Source organism: Tursiops truncatus, chromosome 5, assembly GCF_011762595.2.
Source record: "Tursiops truncatus isolate mTurTru1 chromosome 5, mTurTru1.mat.Y, whole genome shotgun sequence".
Lineage (NCBI taxonomy): Eukaryota > Metazoa > Chordata > Mammalia > Artiodactyla > Delphinidae > Tursiops > Tursiops truncatus.
Genome location: NC_047038.1, coordinates 36,144,078 through 36,161,976, shown reverse-complemented (window position 1 = coordinate 36,161,976; position 17,899 = coordinate 36,144,078). Strand labels below are relative to the sequence as shown.

General features: G+C 52.8%; 1 protein-coding gene across 2 annotated transcripts in view; it reads right to left on the bottom strand.

Annotated features, from left to right (window-relative positions):
* CRMP1 (collapsin response mediator protein 1) overlaps positions 1-13,984 on the bottom strand; it is a 68,373-nt gene extending 54,389 nt beyond the window's left edge. Inside the window, exon 1 of one of the 2 annotated variants that reach the window (XM_019928054.3) lies at positions 13,604-13,984. In XM_019928054.3, coding sequence (XP_019783613.1) covers positions 13,604-13,984 — 381 coding nt within the window. Of the gene's footprint in view, positions 1-9,370; positions 9,677-13,603 lie in introns of those variants that run through there. The other variant, XM_019928055.3, reaches the window with a different exon arrangement.
* Positions 13,985-17,899: the final 3,915 nt, after the last annotated feature.

Here is a 17,899-nt window from a genome sequence, read left to right as displayed (position 1 = left end):
TAAAGTCTTCCCATTGTGGGGAGATAAATCTCATTCAAATGCCCAGTTCCATCTTCAGCTTCTCTCTAACCTCTCACACCCCAAACCCAACTCTTTTGTAGACCTTGCTGCATCTGCTCCATTGTTCTCATACCCCCCTGCTGATTTCCACCTCCCACAGCACCTGCTCCAGGTCAGCCCTCCCCACCTGTCTCCCTGCTGCCTGCCTTGTCCCCTCCACACGACAGCCAGTGACCTTTCTGGTCACAAATGCAACTATGGCGTGCCTCTCCTTAAACCCTTCACCAGCTTGTCCTCACATGCAGGACAAAGTATGCCCTCCCAGGCTCTGGCCTGACCCCTGCCCTCTCCTGGCCTTGTGCTATACTCGTATACTCACACTATATGCTGGCTCTCTGAGCTGCACTTTCACACCCTGTGCCTTTGTCTGTGGCATCTGCTACCTGGATTTCTTGCAACTCACCTTGTCAGGGGCAGTGTCCTGCTTCCAGGAACATGTGCTTACCTCCTGGAGTTCCTAAAGCGTAAGGCTTGCACCCTTGTTAGCATTGTTTCCCAACTGCACAGAACTTCGTCTACTGGCTCATTTTTATATGTCCATTTCCCGCATGAGACTATGAGATCCTTCACACCAGAGACTACAGCTTGTTCCCACACAGCTTCTTAGCTGGGTGACCTGCGGCAATAACGTAATCTCTGTGTTTCCGTTGTTTTTTGTTTTCTTTCTATTAGTGGAGCTACTCAAAGTACCCAACTCACAGGATTACTTAAGATGAGTAACAGCTCACGACACAACGAATACCAGCCTATGAAGCCCAGTGCTCTCTGATGAATGTTCTGTGGCTGTGCATTTGAGGAAGCTGGGAAAAGTTTCCATTGTTTTTATCAGTTTCTCAAAGGAGTCTATGGACCCGGAAAGTATTTAAACCAGTTTAAAAGGTGCCCAATAATTAAAGTTTTATTTTGGATCCATTTTGTTCTACATGCTCAGAAATAAAGGACAGCAAAAAGAAAAAAAGCAGAAAAGAAGGGAAAAAAGGAGAGAAAAATCCAAACACTGTACTTGGAAATTGCAGTAAAGAACTGGGGCTATTTTGGAAAAGAGAAGGTCCTAAGTAACTGAGAAATATTGTCCAGAGCCTCTAGGAATATCAGTGTGGAAGAGGAAGAAACCTGTGGAAAATTCTGAGGGCAAAAGGTAGACTCTCCCTTCTACATGCAAAAGACTTTCCAACAACACAGCTGGTCCAAGAGTGAAGCAGGCTGCTGTGTGAAGTGGTGAGATCTCCCTGCCACTGGAGGTGGGCAAGGAGAGGTACTTGCAATTCCTACACTAGAGGGGAGACTGGGGGTGGGGAAGAAGCAATGGACACTCCTCTCTGCAGCCTCAAATGCACAAACACAGAAAAATTTACATAATTTAAAAGGTTCCTTTCAACTTTGAGGTTGTATAAGTCAAATATTTGCTTCGGATTTAAACCCTGAGGGGCTATGAATATGGTCTGATATAAAGTACATGGCAGCATAATTTGGGGACAGGTACAAAATCTCGAACAGCCACCTCTTTGCTTTATGCAATTCTGCATCAGAACCGTGGAGTTTTCCCATGGAATTGACCCCAAGTTCTAACGCCAAGCAGTTATTCGGTCAAGACCCTGGGGAAATGTGTACTTTAATGATTCAACATATATATATGGAAGATTCCTCTTGTAAAAGCTTGCTTTCAGTGTGAAATGCAGTGAAGCCCATTAATATGCCAGGCCTGCCTTCTCCCCACTGCCAAAGTACCACTTGGGAAGTCTTTATTTTTTACCTCCAGAAACCCTTCACGCCACCCTCATCTCCTTCTGGATGGTAACTACCTAAATGCTAAATCCATGGATAGGACATTTGTTAAGGTCAAATGCAAGAGTGTCTTAAGACCTCACTCAGCGAAGATGCAAAGCTTGCAATCTAGTGGTTTTTGTTTGTTTGTTTTGCGGTACGCGGGCCTCTCACTGTTGTAGCCTCTCCTGTCGCGGAGCACAGGCTCCGGACCCGCAGGCCCAGCGGCCACGGTTCACGGGCCCAGCCGCTCCACGGCATGTAGGATCTTCTCGGACCGGGGCACGAACCCGCGTCCCCCGCATCGGCAGGCGGACTCCCATCCACTGCGCCACCAGGGAAGCCCTGCAATCTAGTTTTTATTCATCCACTCACAGAATATGGAGTCCCTGCTATGAGTCACCAATGCATAAGAGTGCTCCTGAGGAGATGCTGAGGAAAAGTAGATGTTGTCCCAATCCTCCAAGTGTGCACAGTCAAGTGGACAAACCAAAGTTACCCAAGTGGGAGTGCACCTGGGGCACAGGCCCAAGGAAGGAGTAGGAAGCTGAAACTTCATACGTCCATAGCCATCACTTCCCTCCTATTACCTGTTTACTCTTGTTTTCTAGACCAGCCTCTCTGTGAAGTATCCTAGATCCCATTCCATTTCCTAAGCCACCAATGCAGAGTTGTCTTTTCTCACTAAGAGCAAAGTTAGGATTTGGTCTTTGCATCTCTCTACGGCAATGAATCTCAAATTTTCTGTGTTCAGGACATAGTGACCAATGGTATAAAAATTTGCAGCAGTCTTGAAGGGATTAAAGACATGAAACACCACCAAATGAGTCAGCAGCAATCACTACCATGTCATCCCAACTACAGTGTGACTGTGTCCATCTCAGAGGGCCTTTCGTGTCTCCTTAATTGAACTTGCTTACTCTTCAGCACCATGGCGCTGTGCTGTCCACTGCCCTGACCCTATTCTCTTATATGCTCAAGGGGCAAAGTCTTCTGATGTCCCCTTTCCATTACAAGAGCTTCCTTTTCCTCACAAAAAAATTAGACACTATTCCATACTGTTCCGTTCGTGAGTGCTCAGGGATCTACCTGATAGATGTTACGAGAACAAGTTTTAGACTTGGTTGTAGTAAACATAAACTTTAAATGCTGATCAAAATTTAGCAGCACATCCACACAGGATTTTTTCAGTACACCACTGTGCTCACAGCACATGGGCTGAGAACCACTGGTTGCTGGAATATCTTGCATTTTCCTATTTTCCACCAGCGCCTCTTGTACATGGGTCCTTAATCTCTATCTCTGGGCCTTGCCTCTCACCCCCATGCCGATCTGTTTCTAATTGCCCAGTGAGACGCCTCAATTTGGTGATCATTCCTAACTCTAATTCAGCCTAGGAAACAATGCAGGCCTTTTCTTTCAAACTCACCCCTTAGACTTCCTGACCACCTCGTTATCAGCTCCAACAGGTGTTTATTAGCATCTCCAATGGGCCACGATGTTCACATTTAATCCTCATATATCTGCTCCAGAAAGACTAACACTGGGCTCTTTGCCATCAGTTTAGGCCTTGATCATGCAACTTGCTTTGGCCAATGGTTATGAGCAGATATGAAACGTACCATAGCTGAGCAGGACTTCTTAAAGGCATTTGTGCTTCAAGCCTCTGCTCCTTCAGCCTGTGTCTCAAGGTGAGGAGATCCAAGGGGCAGACCCATTGCTCGCAACAGCCAGGGGCAAAGCCACAGCCAATCCAGGTCCTCATGTAACATGAGCAAGAAATAAATGTATGTTGCTGAAAACCACTGAGACTTCGGATTGTTTGCTATGGAACAAAGCTAACTAATACACCATCTTGCAGTAAGAATAATAACCGCTAACCCATTGAGCATGTACTATGTGCAGGTACTATTCTAAATATCTCACATATATTAAGTCATTTAATTCTCAAGGGGAAAAAACCCCTATGGAGTATTACTATTATTACCACTTTACAAATTAGAAAATTGCTGCATAGAGAAAATAAGTGATTTGCCAAAATTACACAGCAAGTAAGTGGAGCAGCTAGGATTCAAATCCCAATAGTCTGGCTTCAGAATCCACATTCTTCCATGTTGCCTTCATTATACCATCCTCCCAGTCCAAGAACTTCCAGAGGCTTCCTATTACCCACAGAATCAAGTCAGAATATCCTATAACTAGGAGCTGAATTATCTAATCTAACTCTGTAAAGAAAAGGAATCTGAGACCTAGAGAACTGACTTGTCCAAGATCAAACACCCCATTTGCATTTAAGCCAGACTTAGAACCCATGGGCTATTTCCATCACTTTGGGTGCATTCTGCCTGACTTCCAAAGCCTTGTAGAATTCCCCAGTCCCCCAGCCATTCAAATTTATTTCAAGATCCTCACCCTCGGATTTAGCTATGTAAAACTCTTATTCTCTTCTGACAACATTCACTCCCCAGCCCAGGTCTCGACCCTGCTGTTCCACCTGCCTTGCATGTTCTTCCTTTGTCTCCACCAATCAAATCCCTCAACACCTAGCTCATGCCATCCCCTAAGCCCCAAGAGGGCACCTCTTCTTGCTTCTGCCAATGCTGAGCCCTCCCTTCCCTGAACTTCTCTAACACCTGTGCTCTATTCCACACTTACCCTTTGGTCATTTTTAAGTCGTTCCATGTATGTGCAATTTTTCACTTAGATGGAAAGGTCAGGATCATGAAATACGTATTTTTCAACTGCTCATGACACCTTGCACAGCTCAAGGAACAAAACGGTTAAGATATGCAGTTAACAGTCGTTGATTACCTGCCATTCTGAATTTTCATCTCCTCAAAGAGAGCCTGAGTTCGGGGAAGGGAACTATCGTCTATCTGTTAGCCGCTTACTATGTGCCTGGTACATTCACATATGTCATATCATGTGTTTCTGGGTAGTCAGTCTTGGCCAAGTTCATTACAAGACACAGGCAATCAGGGCTCAGTTGGCATCGTTATGTTATGGAAGATGTCACAACTCAGTATCACTTGTATGCTCACAAACACTTTTTAAGAATGTAATTTAAAATAATTCTTCCCCAAAGAAAATGGCCCACTTCTTCCTGTCTGATCATGAACTTGACCTAACTGAGAATGTCTGCTTCTCTGCCCTGGATGACAGAAGCTCTGAATCAGGACCATATGTCCAGAAGCACACCCCCAGTGGTCCAAATCACTGGCAGGTTTGGTCTCTGCTTTTCTTTGAGCCTCAGTCTTGCTATTCGACTTCCCTCTGATTTCACTATATGCAGGATAAATCACTCTAGGCGTCTCAAATCCTTTGCATAAAAATGCAATGAGGGCTTCCCTGGTGGCGCAGTGGTTGAGAGTCCGCCTGCCGATGCAGGGGACACGGGTTCGTGCCCCGGTCCGGGAAGATCCCACATGCCGCGGAGCGGCTAAGCCCGTGAGCCATGGCCGCTGGGCCTGCACGTCTGGAGCCTGTGCTCCGCAATAGGAGAGACCACAGCGGTGAGAAGCCAGCGTACCAAAAAAAAAAAAAAAAAGGCAATGAGATAATCTAGATACTTATAAGGTAGGCTGAATGCTATCCTCAGGAAGAAGCAAGTTTTTTGCATATTTGTCCATTAGAATAACTAATTCAGTCCGATGTAATTTTTATTTAATAATCTTTCTCTTCTCTGCTCATCTTTACTGTTTTACTGTTTGATCTAACACACACACACACACACACACACACGCAAACACACAGATTTCAATCAGACAGTGACTCTCTTACCAGGCAGACCAGCCCATCTACCCTCCCTGCTTGAACAGGACCTCTTCATTCCTCCACAAGCCATTGAAGAAGCTTCCAAGTCTCTATAATCCTGTTTACTCTTTGGGAAACAGGCTGCCTTCCTCACAGGACTGTTCTGAAAACCCAATGAAAGATCACGGAAATCCTTCTGAATGCTGTAATGGTCTGCAAACTCATGATGTCTTCTCTGTAATAACAATACTTCATAACCATGGTGGTGGACACTCCTGCTTCCCCCTTCAGTGGCTCTGTTGGGACAGCTGCTTCTGCAGGGCCACGAGCCCTGTGCCTTTGTTTGCTCAGAGCCACGCCCAGGATGCCCCTACTCACTTAACCACCACAGTGGGCACCGAAAAACCATTTTAACTAAATTAATCCCGGCTATGCCATTAGTTTTTGAAAAAAAAGCCATACATGAAAGAGAGCTTTATTAATGTTTTAAACAATCCTTGGGGGCAGAAGCCAAGTGTTTTGGCTTCTTCCCTCTTCTCTAGCAGGCTACTCTAGCATCTCAGAAAAAGGCTGAGGCAGAGAAAAGAGGAAAAGACACCATAGTCAACATGAGTAGAGCATTTTTGTGATTCAGCCGTGCCCCTGCCTCTGTCCACACTGTGCCCTGTCTGGAGTGTCCCTTTTCCTCCTCTGCTCACATACTCTCTCTCCTATCTCTAATTTCACTGCTGAATCTGAGACCTTACCCTCTTTGTTCAGATGAGCAAACTGAGGCTCACAGGAGGAGTGACCCAACATCAAGCAGGTGGGGACCTGGAGATGCAGCTGACAGCTGTATCTTGGTCCTTTCTTAAGCCCCACTGGGTCCCTCCACAGGCCACACATACCGTGGCTGCCAAAAACGTCTTAACCGTCTCCAGGATTTGCTCTAACTGCACAGAGAAGCCACACTTGGTCACAGAGGTCAGGCTCCTGCAATGCTGACTTTCCTTCAGTTTCTCCAACGGGCCACACTCTTTTGCCACAGAACCCCTCCCTCCTCAGCCACCAGGACTAGGCTGGGTGTCCCTGCTGTGGTCTCCTCAGCCTCCTGTACTTCCCCTTATAACACCCCCCCACCAACATTTTGTGGCTATTTCAGGCTGAAATGTCAGTCTTTGCTAAACTCTGTGAAGGCAAAGGGCATGCCCATCTCATGCCCACTTTCCTTAGCACCCAGACAGCGGCAGGCACAGACCAGTTGCTTATTATTAACTTACCAAATGAGTTCTATTGATTGAACAGGTTAAGGGTGCAGCATGTGGAAAGCCACAATGCCTATCCGTTCATTTAATGGCATTCTGGTTCCTGTCAGATCACGTACATTATCAGCAAAAGGTCCTCAGGAAGCTGTGGGTCCTACAGAGGAGCTCCATCCAAGTCCATCCTCTCTGGCTTCTCCCTTAAACCACACATTTTTCTAGCTGGAACGGACTATGTGGGCCAAATTAAACACAAATGTTTCATCAAGGACAGCTTTCCCAGGAAATAAGGCGCATTTTCAGCATCTCTCCTCCCCATGCTATTGAAGCTGTGGGATCCACTCCATGTGATTCTCTTTTTTTTTTTTTGTGGTACGCGGGCCTCTCACTGCTGTGGCCTCTCCTGTTGCGGAGCACAGGCTCCGGACGCACAGGCTCAGCGGCCATGGCTCACGGGCCCAGCCGCTCCGCGGCATGTGGGATCCTCCCGGACCGGGGCATGAACCCGTGTCCCCTGCATCGGCAGGTGGACTCTCAACCACTGCGCCACCAGGGAAGTCCCCATGTGATTCTCTTTTACACATGCGTTGACTACCTGCTTCGCACAAAAGACTAAAGCAGCAGGATCAGCCAGCAGTTCTGAAGCCCTTACTGTGTGCCTACGAAACACTAAGCACTTTGCCAGTGTCCTCTCAGATGCTCAAGGGTCCTGTGAAATGGCCAGTGCTAAGCCCACTTTGGATATAAGAGCACGGAGGCTCAGAAAGGAGGCAGAGCAGAGATGCACACCCAGATCCGTCTGCTGCAAAAGCCTGGGCAGTTTATCTCCACTCCAGAGGGCCACAGTCTGCAGGCAGGGTGACCGCTGCGGCTGTGCAGGCAGAACTACACAACTCTGGAGGCACTGTTCCCATACACCTGCCTCAAAGACCATCTGGCTAAACGTGCTTCTTGGAAACCGGGATCCTGAATGGGGCATAGACCTGCTATGGGCAATAGTCACAAAGGTACCCTGGGTTCCTGACTCATCAGTCATTGCATCCCCTCTACCTCCATCTCCTGCCTCAGTTCCCCTGGGGTCAGGGTTGAAGAGGAGGAAAGCCCGACCGGCGTATGCAAATATCCAGTTCGTTCCTCCCACACTGCCTAGCCCAGGGCAACCACATCCCTTCCATTGATGCTTAGCCGACTACAGTGTTAAGGGATTGGTCACTTACACTGCTGTGTCTCAGACGGCAAGGATTAGGGATGGGCAAGAGGTGGTCCCCACCGTCAGGGGGCACGTCTCTGGACGGTAACTCAGCAAAGGTCTGCTGACAAGACCTGAAGCTGGGCGGAAGAGTTTTCTAAGAGAGACTCAATCCAGAATTGGGCAGAATGCAGGGCTGTTCTGGGGAGGCAAGGGGTCCCAGTTCTTTCCCAACCTTCCTCTCAATTGCCTCCCCAACCAGTGCTCCAGCCTCTGAGAACTTTATGTGGACAATGCCTGCTTCGAAAGATTTATTGAGAAGATTCAAGAAAACAAGATCCACAATATACTGGGCAGGCAAGTGGGAAATGTCAGCTTCTTCACCCCTACCCACGGCTGCCCTCTCCAAGGTGTTCTGGGACCATCCTTGAGCCTGGATTCTGGATAAAGGAGGATGCTAGGTCTCCTGCCCTCAAACCTCAAGCATTGCCCTGGAGGATTCCATCATGCCTTCCAGCACCTGGCTGCTCAGATATCAGCCACCCAAGGCCCATGGGTTTCACCAGCACCTGTGGTCCACATCCCTCAGGAATGGTTTGGTTCAACTCTGGTGCCAGACAGGGAATGAGGCGGAGGCCAGGTCTCTGGACCCGCTGTGTCCTCAGCTCCCCACCCTGAGACAAAGCATAAAGACCAGGGATCCTTTGTTTCCGGCCACACCCAGAGACACCGAGAACTGCTCAGCCACCGCCACCATTCCCACCCCCCAGTGTTAACCCTTCCCGGGACACAGCCGCCAGGGCCGCCCCATCAGGTTATTTTTAGCTGCAGTGAGGAATGGGAGGGGCTCCTCCATCATGGCGCTGTCTCTAGGTCCAGACTTCCACTTCATCGGTTTGGGCGGGGAGTGGCGGGGGGGGGAGTGGGGGAGGGGCGGTGGTCGATCATTTTCCTTACTCTGGCGGGGAAGAAACGCTGCCGCGAGGTGCAACAGCTAGACTGTGCAAAGGGCGCCCGCTGGAGGCTCAGCTCCAGGGCCGGAGGGAGGGGGTTCGGACACCGAGCCCCTCCCTCTTTTGTTCAGCTCCGCATCCTCCGGGTCCAAGCCATCCGCTGCAAGCCCGCGGGGAGAGGGACCCGAGGCTCCCGCCCCGCCCCGCCACGCCGGGCTGCCCTCCCCCGCATTGTCCCCAGAGGCTGGGGGGAGGAGGCTGCAAGGCCGAGACCGGCCCCGCCCCACCCGCCGCGACGCAGGAAAGCCCCTCGGGGGCCTCCCGTTAGGTCCCCCAGCGGATCCCGACCCCGGCGGCGACCACCACCACCTCGCCAAGAGCAGCGGGGCCAGGGCGGGGGCCCAGCTTACCGTGATATGCGGAATGCTCTTCTTGCCCTGGTAAGACATGGCCCCCCTCTGGCGCCCTCCGCCCGGCCGGTGGACCTGTGGGGCTGGCTTTCGCCCTGTCTGGCTGTCTCTCGGTCCCGCTCCCCGCGGGCGCGGTGACAAAGGCCCGGGATCAGTGAAGAGAGAGACGGAGGCTCGGCGCCCGCGGCTGCCCACGCGCCCGGCTGCCCCGGCTGCTCGGCCCGCCCGCCGCCGCTGCCACTCCGGCTGCCAGCACCGCCCGGCTCCGCGAGGAGGGCGGGAGGAGGAGGGAGAGGCGAGGGCGGGAGGAGGGGGCTGCAGACAGACAGCTCCTCCCGGCGGCGCGCAGCCGAGCGCGATTCGCCCCTCTCGGCTCGAACCAGGAAGCGCTTCCCTTCAGATCTCCCCCACTCCGCCCCCCGCCCCCGCCCCTCCCCAACCAACCAGCCCCGCCGACCCCCACCCCGCGCACACGCCCTCTGCTGGGCCCCGGCCTCGCTCTCGGATTGGGTAGGTCTGGTTTTCAGGGCTCCTTTAAAAGCCAGAGATGAACTTCGGGTGCGCAGGCAGAGGCCGTGGGCAGCGCCACAGGTGTGCAGCAGTGCATCTGCAGGCCTCCCCAACATCTGCGTGGGGGAGGGAGTGTGGGCCGGGTGCCCAGAACCCGCCCCGGCTGCTGGTGCGCTCGAGGCCCTCCAGGATCCAGCCCAGGCCTCTCGTTCCACAGCCTGCGTTAGTCCCTCCGCTGCGCCACTCCCTGAATAGACCGAGCACATCTCCAGCCCCAAGTCCAAGCCTTTATTCAAACTGTGTCCTCTCTCTGAATATCTTACCTCAGACAGAAGTCTATCTATTCTCCCAGACTCACCTCCTAGGGCTTCTCCATAAAACCTTTCCCTGCCACTCCTCCCACCCCCATCATTGAACCAGCCTCCCTCCCTCCCTGCAGCAGGGACCCCAGAGACAAAGGCCTAATTAGTGACTGACCTGCTCTACTGCCTGCAGCCCCTCTCTCATCACAGGGCCCCCTGCCATTGGGGCCACCGGCTTATCCCCAGAGCCTTGTCTACCAGACAGTGCTTGCTGATTGCAGAGCCAGACCATTGGCACTAAGGAGCCCAGAGCCCCTAGGACAGGCTAGCGGTCAGGAGGGGGAAAAGGATGTCCTGGTTCCCAGTGGAGAGTGGACACCAGCCCCAGCGCCCATAATCCAGGCGTTGCTTTGGGGAGAGGTGGGCAGGAGTCCTGGGCTAGCTTGATTAACTTCTTGACAGAAGAGGAAAGAGGGAAGAGGGGGAAAGCGGGGGAGCCCTAGTAAGCCCCCGTAGGGCTAGACAGGTGCCTCCCAAATCCAGGCAGATTAAAATGCCAACCTTCTACTTTCTGCCTATAAAACCCAAACCCACAGGCTCGGTAAAAAGACCCCACCTTCTTTACTTCCAGCTGCCACACAGAGGGCGGGGTGCCAGGCCTGGTGAAGCTCCCGCCACTCAGGTTAGGGCCTGAAGCCTTTACCTCCACTGCCACCTGGAGGCCAGTCCTCCAGTCCAGGACAGAAGGCCAGAGACGCCTGGGCCTTAAAGTGGAGATAGGGTTTTATGTTCACAAAACAGAAACGGCTTAGTATCCCAGGAACACTAGGCCATAAGTTTCCCATTTCACAGGGGCGAAATTGAGGCTTACAGAGATAGAATGAAATCTTAGATACAAAGCATGTGAGCTGCAGCAGAGCAGTATCTGGAAGCCAGGTTCCTGCACAACTTGTCTAGAGCTCACTCTTGGCTCTGAGTTGGGTCCTAAATTCTTGTTGCTGACCGGAAATTGCAGGTCTCCCTCTCTCTGACACTACATCCCCTTCCTCAGCGTTGCTAAGGGCTAGGTTCCACGAACCAGGGCCCCTCCCAGGCTTCAGTTTGGGCAGGGAAGCTCCAGGATTGGAGAGGAGACCTCCTGCGTATAGGGGGAGGGGCACTCGTCTGCTATTGGCCAAACAGACCACCGCTCCCAAGCGGACTTCCCGGGTACAAAGCGCCGCAGTTGCACAGCCTCGGGCCTCGGCAAACGCTGCGCCTGCGCCGCAGAAACCCCTCCTCCCTCCCCGGGAAAGAGCTTTACGGGCGCGGGGGAAGGGCCCCGGCACCCTCTGCAAAGCTCAGGAGCAGCGAGGCCCGCCGGCCCCCGAACCCGAACCCCGTGGCTGCTCGGTCCGCAGAAAGTAAAACTCTCCCCCACAAGGGAGACCGCGAGCACCTAGGCTCCACAGTTCCGAACCTCGCGTGCTCCTGGAGCCCTTGGCGCGCCGGAGGCGCTGCCTTTTGTCCAGTACCCGAGAAGCCATGGAGAAAGGGGAGAAGGCTAGAGGGGGAGAAGAAAGAGGAGTGGGAGAGGTGAAGGGATCAGCGTCCCCAGGGGCCGAGGCGCGGCTGTGGAGCCGTCCCAGACAGAGCCCAGGGGCGATGCTGGCTTTGGTGACATTGACTGCAGGTCCGTCAGGGACGCTCTTGCACAGCTCCCGGCCGTGCACAAAGCTCTCTCGCCTCCCTGATACTCCACCACGCCTTGAGAGAGGCTGGGAGATGCCACCCCATTTCACAGATGAAGAAGCTGAGGCTCAAGAGGACGCCCAGCCTTGACTGGAAACTAGGATTCTCCGGTATTGGCCCCGGCTTCTTGGTCCGCGGCCCCGAAGCCTCCCGCTCGGGCTGTGAAGCCTAGATCCCAAGCGAGGTCGGACACTAGGGAAGGAGGTGGGCAGGGCAAGATATAGAAGGGATAGGGACAAGGAGACGGGATCCTCTCGATATCTCCATTCCTTGCACACACACCCCCACAGACACACACACCCTCACTGTAGACTTTCATCTCGCGAGGCTCAGGATTCAGGACCACGGAGAGTTCCCGAGCTACCGAGACTGAAGACCCGGGGCGTGGGGGTGGGGGCAGGAGGAGACCCACTATTGGGTCGTAGCAGCCACAGGCCAGCCCAGCCCCCCCCCCACTCCTCCAGGAAGCCCTCCCAGATTTCTGTCCAGATCAAACTCTGCCTCCTCCGCGCTCACTGTATGCCTCTCAGAGCATTTAAGGGGAGAAGGGTTAATAAAAATGATGATAAGGATCAAACTCAAATAAACAACAAACACTTATTGTATGCTCACTACCTAGCGGCATTAACTGATTTAATTTTCACAATGAATTTGTTACCCACCCTGGCCTAGGGTGGGGCCGGAGTGCTAAACAGGGAACCCAGCACCTATCAGGGGCCTGGGACCTGAGCAGTGCTCAGACATGGAGTTCTGGGGTAAGGCTACAGCTCGTCGGCCCTCGGGTGCTCCAACTTCCGTTTTCCAAGCACCTCACCCATATATCCCAAAGCTGGGTCGTCTACCCATCTTCCCCCAATGCTCTGGCGACCCCAGCTAAAGGGAGATGAGCCATAGGGCCCAAGGCCTGGCGTTCCCTCTCCCTGATGTTTCCCCACTTTCGTGGGGGGGGGACCTCCAAGTCTAGGAGGCTACTGACCCCGGTTCAAACCCCCTCTCTGCCTCCAACTTGCTCTGTGAAGTGAGCACAGAGGCGTTGTGCTGTGGGACTCAGGAGCATCCTCTGAAGATGTCGGTGATTGCGGCTAGCGGTTTCCAGTTCTGTCTGCCCCACGATCTAAATCTTTAACCAAATCCTTGCCCCGGAAAATACAGAGGGAGCACTCAGGAATGGCTTAAGCTTTAAGCCATGTGACCACAGGCATTTCACTGAACCTCTCCCAGCGCCTGGTACATAGTAGGTGCTCTATAATTCCTCATGAGTGAGTGAATACATGAAGGGATAAATGCGGAACAGAGCTCCCTGTCTTTTCGTAAAGCAGAAAATGAGGATCCTTGGATGAAATTAACCCCAGAGGTCCCTCTGCGCTTTAAGGGACCATGTGGCGGCTTTAGCCAACTTACTTCCCTTCTCAGAACCTCGCTCTCCCTTTCTGCAGTGGAGGAGCGGGGGTGCTGGACCTCGAAAGACCCTTTGGAGTCTCACGGACCATGCTGGCCAACGCTGACCGAGTCGCACAACCTCTCCGAACCTCCTGAATGATAGGGTGGGGGAGGGGCGTTCCGTAGCTCTCCCAAGCCTGGCCGCAGTGGCCCCAGCACTCCTGCCCGGGCACTGCCCTCGGGCGGCCCCACGCCCAGCGACCCGAGGGTCCCGTCCCCTCCGTCCGGCCCACGCGCGCCCCGAGGGTACCTGGGCATTGTCCCGGCCGAGTGGCAGGGCGCGGGGCGCGGGGCAGCGGATGCGCAGCGCAGTTGGTCGCTCGTCGCGCTCGCCCGGCGAACTGACTGCCGAGCCCGAGGGATCGCTCACGTCGCTGGCCGTGTCCTCGCTGCCTCCGGGCCCCGGCAGGCCGACCGCGTCGAGCCGGCCAGCACTGCGCGGTGTGCGCGCGGAGCCTCGGCGGCCCACGCTGTACGCGTCGAAGTCGATGGTCTTATTCTCGTAGGCGCCCTCCACCGCGGCGAACATGCCGCCGTACTTCTGGCGCGGGGTCTGCGCCGCGCTGCCCGGCCGCGCCAGGTACACGGGCAGGTCGTCCTCCGTGTTCCACGCGCGCCGCCGATCCGCCATACCGGTCCAAAGCCGGCAGCCCGCCCGCGCTCCCGCCCACCCGCGGCCCTAGCCACCGCTGTGTGCCGAGCTCAGCGCTCCGTGAGGGCCGAGTCTGCCCAGGCGAGACTGCGGCCCGAGGAGGGGAGGGGCGGGGCGGGGCGGGACGCGAGGCGGGGCGGGGCAGGGGCGGGGCCTCCGGGCGGCTGTCTGAGAGCGCAGCGGCAGGCTACAAAGGACCGGGAGGCGGGGACCGCAGCGAGGGCGGGGAGGGACCGTGACGAGCCCTCGCCGCAGCGCGGAGGGCGGGCAGCAGAACCGCAGTGCCCTCGCCGCCCACCCCGCTCCCCGCCCCCAGGCTGAGCGCGGGACGCGAGGAGTGCGAGGGTTGCTAACCGCGAGCACGCACACACACAAGCTCCCGGGGCACACACAGGTTGGTACTAGCACACCAGACAATTATGCCATACAAACACGTGACAATTGCACAAACATGCTGGCACACACAAGAGTCGATTACACTACACACTCCCTAGACATATGTAGGCTCTTTCACGCACATCAGAGACAATTTTGCACACACATACATGCTTGTACATATTCCTAGTCAGACACACACACACACACACACACACACACACACACACACAGACACCAGAAATTCTCAGTCACGCAACCCAGTGCATAGACAGAAACACTCTGAGATTGATTGCACAGCCAGAGAGAGACTCTCACACACTGGACACTGCATTCATTCACTCAGCACTATTACATTGAGTGCTCTGCTGGTGCCTGGCACGTTGTTGGCACTGGGGACAGTACTGTGAACAAAATAGACCGAGTTCTGCCCTCTGGGAGCTGACATCCTAAGGAGGAAAGAGACAAACAGACACATAGTGTACCGGGCAGTGCTGCACACCAGGAAGGATGAAACAGCAAAGAAAGAGGGATTCTTTCCTGTGCTGGGTCCACATTCACACTGACAGACAACAGAAGAACACACTTACATGTGAACCAACGACTCACACATGTACACGAGGCTCATGCCTGCAACATCCACACAACAAAGAGATTTTCACACCGAAGGCAAACTCACAAGATGACTCCACGCGCATAAACCCCGACAGGACGCCCACACACAAATCCACACCAGAAATATGGGCAGTCGGGAGCTTAAATAGAAACACTCCAGAAAAAGACACACAAAGAGATAGATCATCTCACACACGTGCACACACTCCTGTCAGTCACCCAGACAAATATTCCCCATTCCAGGGTCACTTCCCATGACCCCTGATGCAGCGTACCCCTGCTGAGCTAGGAGCTTGCAGCCTGGGAGTCCCAGGCTTCCTCTGACTAGGGCCAGGGTGAAGGACCAGGGGCCTGGGGGTCACTCTGCTGGGGCTCCCCTCTACCCCTCTTCAAAGCCAGGTGCCATGTGCCTTCCCTAGATACCCTTGCTCGTTTCTCCCTGATCATTATCAGGCAGAGAGTCCTAAGAGTCTCCAGGGACATGGTGGTCCCAGCTGCTCTTTCTGGATGGGTGGAATCACCAGCTGCCGACCCACTCCTCGAGCAAGTTCAGACATGCGGCAACAGGCTGGGTGGGGACCCAGCTGGGAACTTCAGTGCCTTGTGCTGCACCCCACCTCTCACCCTGCCAGCTTCCAGTGCTGGGAACTGTCCCTTCAGTACCCGGCCTCACCGGCTCCAGGAGTCCCAGACTCTGCAAGACCCTGGGTGCAGCGCAAGTGTGTTTTTAATGAAACCTTCTATCTGTCCTGTGAAATACTGTTCCCAGCACATTCCAGGCAAGGAAATTTCCTGTTGAAGACCACATAGAAACTTCTAAAGCTCCAAAACTATTTGTGGTGACCAAACTCATAGAAACATCAGAGAAACCAAGAATCTGAGTTAGATGAAATTTTGAGGTCAATCCTCGTACTTGGTTGCCTGAATCTGCTCTCACATCTTGAGGAGACTGTCTCTCCAGCTTTGCTTAAATACCGCTGGTGATGGAGATCTCACTACTTTCCAAGAAAACCCTTTTCATTGGGAGAAAGGGTAGGCAGTTGTCAAGATTAGGAGGGAGTAACACAGAGGGAGGAGAGAAAGAGTTGTCTTTGTGCAGAAGCAAGAAAGTATAAGAATAATTCCCACCTACAGGGTTTACTACATGCCAAGGACCATTGTAGACTTTTTACATACAGTTACTCTTTTAAGACTCACAAAGACCTTTGAGATATGTACCGTTTTAGCCACCTTTTACAAATGAGAAAACTGAGTCTCAGGGAGATAAGTACCTTGTCTAGGGTCACAGCTGGTAAATGATGCCACTTTGAATTGAAACACAGTAGTCTGGTCCCAGAGTCTGCATCTTAACCAGTATCATTTTCCCTCCCCCAAGAAGCCTGGCTGAAGAGCTCCCACTGGGAAAGGGCAGACAAAGGCATGAACCTGGCATAGTTAGAAGAGACTAGATTTTTGAGTTTGAATCCTGTCCTCCATGCAACCTTGGGCAACTAATCATTCCACATTCATCCAACACACATCTTGGGCACCCACTGTGTCACTGACTTTATTTTCCTCCTGACTTTACTAGAGAAGGGGGATCTGACTTTTATTGAGCTCCTGCCATAGGTCAGGGTCTATGAACACACTGTTTATTTCCACACATTACATCGTGCTTTCAGCAGCCCCCTTGGGAGATGTTGTCCCCTCCGTTTCTAGGCTGGAATGCTGGGGATGACAAAGCTTCAACCTACTTCTCAAGTTAACCTCCAGGAAGCGACCATGCTGGGATTCCAACTCAGGCTTGTCTGAGTTCTTTCTACAACATCTCCTCATCTCAAGACCAGTAAACCCAGTGTAACAGAAGAAGGGAGGCAGGAAAAAAAGCCAGGGTATAAGTTAGGAAATGCACCCACCAGCCTGCAGGGAGACCAAGGGGAGCAGCGTCTGTCAGAGGCCAATAGAGGAAAGCCCAGGAGACCTGAGCAAACTGCACTTGGTCCAGAGGATGGCTGTCACCTTCCCCTCCTGCCCTCTGATGGCTCTCAGTCCTCCAGGGAAGGAGTGCTCATAAGTGGATTAAACCATGACATCTGGTGAAGGACAGGCCTCTGGCTATCCTGTCAGATCAGGAAGGCTTCGGGGTGAGGGCAGCGAACAGAGTGGGCAGGGAGAGGACAGGAGATGCCACTCAGCTCTGATCCGTCAGGACTTTTTTGGCAAGCACACACACAAAAAAAGATTTTTTAAAAAACCTCATAAGTTATAAAAATGAGAAAAAGGGAATTGTAGTTTATTGTTAGGTGCATAACACTCAGCAAATCTGTGAGGCAAGTAATGGATTAGCGCACTCATTGTGGAAATAAGGAAAAAGGTTCAGAGAAGTAAAGCAACCTCCCTAAAGTTATATGGCCAGAAAGTGGCAGGGATCCAGTGCAAATGCAGGCCTGTTTGATTCTAAAATGTTTGTTTTCCTCTGCTGCCTCCAAATCAGTTCATAGGGGATTGTGGTGGGCAGAATAATGATGCCCTTTTCACAAAGACGTTTACCTCCTAATCCCAGAACCTGTTCTGTATACATGTTACCTTACATTGCAAAAGGTAACTTGCAGATGTGATAAAGTTCAGGATCTTGAGATGGGGAGATTATCCTGGTTTATCCAGGTTGGCCTAATGTAATCACAAGAGTCCGTAATAAGTGAAAGAGGGAAGGAGACAGGAGGGTCAGAGTCAGAGAAGGAGATGTGACAACAGAAGCAGGTGCCACAGCCACAGCAAGATTTGCAGATGCAATGCTGTTGGCTTTGAAGACGGAGGAAGGGAGCCCGAGCCCAAGAATGCTGGCAGCTTACAGAATCTGGAAAAAGCAAGGAAGCCAATTCTTCCCTACAGTCTCCAGTAAGAACACAGCCTGCCAATACCTTG